Source organism: Arachis stenosperma, chromosome 2 (genome assembly GCF_014773155.1).
Source record: "Arachis stenosperma cultivar V10309 chromosome 2, arast.V10309.gnm1.PFL2, whole genome shotgun sequence".
Taxonomy (NCBI): Eukaryota; Viridiplantae; Streptophyta; class Magnoliopsida; order Fabales; family Fabaceae; genus Arachis; species Arachis stenosperma.
Genome location: NC_080378.1, coordinates 107747041 through 107750676, shown reverse-complemented (window position 1 = coordinate 107750676; position 3636 = coordinate 107747041). Strand labels below are relative to the sequence as shown.

Genomic DNA, 3636 nt, shown 5'->3' with positions numbered 1-3636 from the left:
ACTCTTTTCTTAAGTCTCACATCACCTTGATATCTTTGCAACTTGAAGTAGAATTGCTCAGAGAATATGGTGCTGATGCTGATTTAAGGTGATGAATTAACGGATGAACTAATATCTGTCATAGAAAGTTTTTTGGTTTTTCACCGTATTTTCAGTTCCGCAAGTAAATAACTAATCCGTCGCAGATCGAAATTTCATTTAAGAGTTTGTTGCTGTCTAATGGATTACTGCATGCTCGTTGTCTAATGAATTACTGCATACACATTATGCGATTCGAAAGTCCGATACTTATTTAAGCGGACCAATAAACTATCACCAGATCAACTCGTCATTGAACACAATTAAAGCGAGATATGAAAGCTAAAAGTATTATCCATTCCAAAGGTTCAATTTATATGAACCTTCACTGTGCTTGGTTTTCACTTAACAACATAACCAGTTTAAGAAATTATGCTTCCATTCAACAAGTTGTAATTTAAATCTAGGAGAAAACAAGTGCGGATAGGAAATGGAGTAGACCCTGTTAATCATTCATCTTAAAACTAACAAACATGCCTAAGATTGCATCCTTTAATGTCAAATTTTCATGATTTAAGTTATAGCACTTGAGCCATCAATTGATGGATCGAAATTTCAAAGAAAGATGATGGCAGTGGTGACTGTCCAGAACTAGAAAGTTGTTGAGACACTTGTAACATTGATGGTCTTGAATTTGGTTTAGAATGCAAACATGCTAGTGCTATTGTAACCACAAGAGCTATGTCTTGAGCATCTTTCTGACTATGAGGTAGACGAATTCGTGAATCTAACAGATCTTTCAACAACATGTTTTGTGGAGAAGTGTCGAATAAAGATGAGATTAGCTCTCTGGGATGCCTTCCCATCAATGTTTCCAGTGCCACTACTCCAAAACTATAAACATCACATTTTTCTGTCACAGTCCATGAATATGCAAGCTCTGCAATGGATCAAGAAACCAAGGTAGTAGTAGTCAGTGAACATGACTTCTGATAACAATAATCAATAGTCAAATTTATGTATGGTATAGTATAGGAAAGAAAAGAAAAGAAAAACTATACCTGGGGCAACATAGCCATATGTTCCAACTTGAAAGGTTTGATTTGAGGAATCAGGATCAATAAATCGAGCTAGACCGAAGTCTGAGACAACTGCATCAAGCTGTGAATTCAACAAAACATTGCTACTTGTCACATCTCGATGAACAATTGGAGGAATACAATCATGGTGCATGTAAGACAATGCATTCGCCATTGCCTTAATGATATTCACCCTCTTGCTCCAATTCAACTCCCCAACTTCCTTAATATTGTTCAAGACATGAAATAAGCTGCCTCTTTCCATGTATTCATAAACCAAAAACTTGCATTGATTGTGAAGGCAAAAGCCATGAAGTTTCACAATATTTCTATGACGGATTTCTGTTAACATCTTGACTTCGTTCCGAAAGCTTTCATTGAAGGATATGTTTTGAGATTCGCTTTGATGAAGTTTCTTCAATGCAACAACTTTTCCACTTGGTAATTGTGCTCTATAAACACTACCATATGCCCCAGTACCAATACAGTACTGGAAGTCAAAGTTATTTGTTGCTTCAATGATGTCTTGAAATGCAATTCTACCATCATAGTTCCATATACAAAACAAGTCTCCATTTTTGGCTTGTCTTTGTTCAATTTTGGTTTTATTGGTAGACAGAGTAAAATACAATATGAACAGACAAATGATAAGGAGGATGCAAGTAACAGGAAGAATAATTACAATGAGGTGTTTAGCCTTGTTGGGTTTTTGGACTTGAGAAGAACAAGAAGGGAAATTAGGAGTGTTACCAATTAGTGATTCTTTATGGAAAACTTTGAAGCCTTTTGAACACTTAAAGAAATTGAAGGACAAGTTTATATGAAGAACATTTTCAAGGTTAATTGGCAAGCCACCAGAGAGATGGTTGTAGCTAAGATCCAAACTTGACAATATAAGGCTTATATCTAGAAGTGACCAAGAAGCATTGTCACTAACAACCAAAGAAGGTACTTCACCACTCAGAAAATTGTGACTAACGTCAAGGATGTTGACAAAACCAATTTGGACAGGAATGCTTCCACTTAGCTTGTTATTGCTTAAATTAACTCTTGCTAGGAAACAGTTTACTATAGGAGATGGGATAAATCCTTCTAGCTTGTTATTGGAAAGGTCTACATCACAAAGCTTAATGGAATTCCTCATCTCAAATGGTATATGCCCAACTAATTGATTGGTTGAAAGATGCAGAGAAGACAAGGGTAACTTGAACAGTTCAGATGGTATAACACCAGATATCTTATTGTGAGAAAGATACAAGGTAGTTAGGCTAACCAAATTCTGAAATTCAGAAGGTATAGAACTATTTATTTGATTGAATTCTATATATAACTCGTATAAGAAAATTAAAGCTCCGACTTGAGAAGGAATTGGACCAAAAAAAGAGTTAGATGAAAGATTTAAAACTTCTAGTGCTTCTAAACTCCCTATCTCTGGTGGTATTTGTCCTTCTATTTGGTTTGAATCAAGGTAGAGATAAGATAAATTTCCCAATTGATATAGAGTTAAAGGGATTGAACCTGAGAGTTTATTATTTGAGAGAGAGAGTTTTCGTAAAGTCTTTAAATTCCCAAGATTTTGAGGTATGTGACCTTCAATTTGGTTTGAAGCTAGTGAGAGAGCAGTCAAGTTTCCCAATCGGCCTAAACTAGAAGGGATTGTACCATTGATCAAATTATTTGAGAGATGTAGTTCTTGTAAGTCTCTTAAATTCCCTAACTGTTGTGGTATTGGACCTTCAATTCGGTTTGAAGCAAGCGAAAGAAAGGTTAGATTCTCGAATTCACCCAACTCAGAAGGAATGGTTCCACAAAGAGAATTGAAGGAAACATCAAGAACTATGAGTTGAGTAAGACTTGCAAATGATTTTGGAAGCTCACCATGAAGATTATTATAAGACAGATCAAGAGTGACAAGTTTCGAAAGAGTACCTATCTCGGGAGGGATGATTCCAGTGAGTTGCATTCGAGGTAGATACAGAGTGACTAAATTGGGAAATGCAGTGAAATTCAAGTTCTGAAGTTTCAATGATGATGGAGGAAGGTTGAAAGGCCAGTAGTGTGCAGCAATGTCTATAACACTTCCAGCTTCATTACATGTGATTGCAGTCCAATTACAATGGTTTGAGATCTTCTGATAATCACTTCTCCACCAACCACTCTTCACCAAAGAATAACGTTCCTCATTGGTGGAAGCCATAGCAGGGAACAACACATAAGAAGTAGCACATAATGTTAGCACTGCTACTTTCAGTAAATCGAAAGTATACTTAGTCATTATTGATTTTAGTTAGAATGGTTTCAGCAATGGTATTGGCATCGGCATTGATATAATTATATGCGAGTGGTCAATGCCATGAAGTTTCGGATTTTTTTTCATGGCAGTAACATGGCAAGTTCTTCATTCGGACAAAGTCACCATGGGTCATACCATAATTTAGAGAGTCACGAGTTGTATTTGAAAATATTTAAATGTTTTTTAATTCAAATTTATAATTAAATTCTTATCATTTTAAAATTTTTAATTAAGTCTTTATACTAC

At 35.6% G+C, this 3636-nt stretch overlaps 1 protein-coding gene across 3 annotated transcripts; it reads right to left on the bottom strand.

The window, feature by feature from the left end:
• Positions 1-439: 439 nt before the first annotated feature.
• On the bottom strand, positions 440-3393 carry LOC130960859 (MDIS1-interacting receptor like kinase 2-like). 3 transcript variants are annotated; one of them, XM_057886352.1, is made up of 3 exons: positions 3027-3393; positions 1080-2933; positions 440-958 (listed from the first exon to the last, which is right to left on the bottom strand). In XM_057886352.1, the coding sequence occupies exons 1-3, from the start codon at positions 3370-3372 to the stop codon at positions 597-599; spliced, it is 2562 nt and encodes an 853-aa protein (XP_057742335.1). In that variant the 5' UTR covers positions 3373-3393; the 3' UTR covers positions 440-596. The 3 variants fall into 3 exon arrangements, with proteins under 3 accessions (XP_057742335.1, XP_057742336.1, XP_057742334.1); XM_057886353.1 differs by having other exon boundaries at positions 1080-2831; XM_057886351.1 differs by having other exon boundaries at positions 1080-3393.
• Between the last annotated feature and the right edge of the window lie 243 nt (positions 3394-3636).

What these genes read in the sequence shown, in the direction of transcription:
- LOC130960859 (XM_057886351.1), bottom strand. Translation starts at nt 3,372, where the DNA reads ATGACTAAGTATACTTTCGATTTACTGAAAGTAGCAGTGCTAACATTA. An exon ending in ATATGGCTATGTTGCCCCAG is followed by an intron (nt 959 to 1,079) that starts GTATAGTTTTTC and finishes GATCCATTGCAG; the next exon opens with AGCTTGCATATTCATGGACT.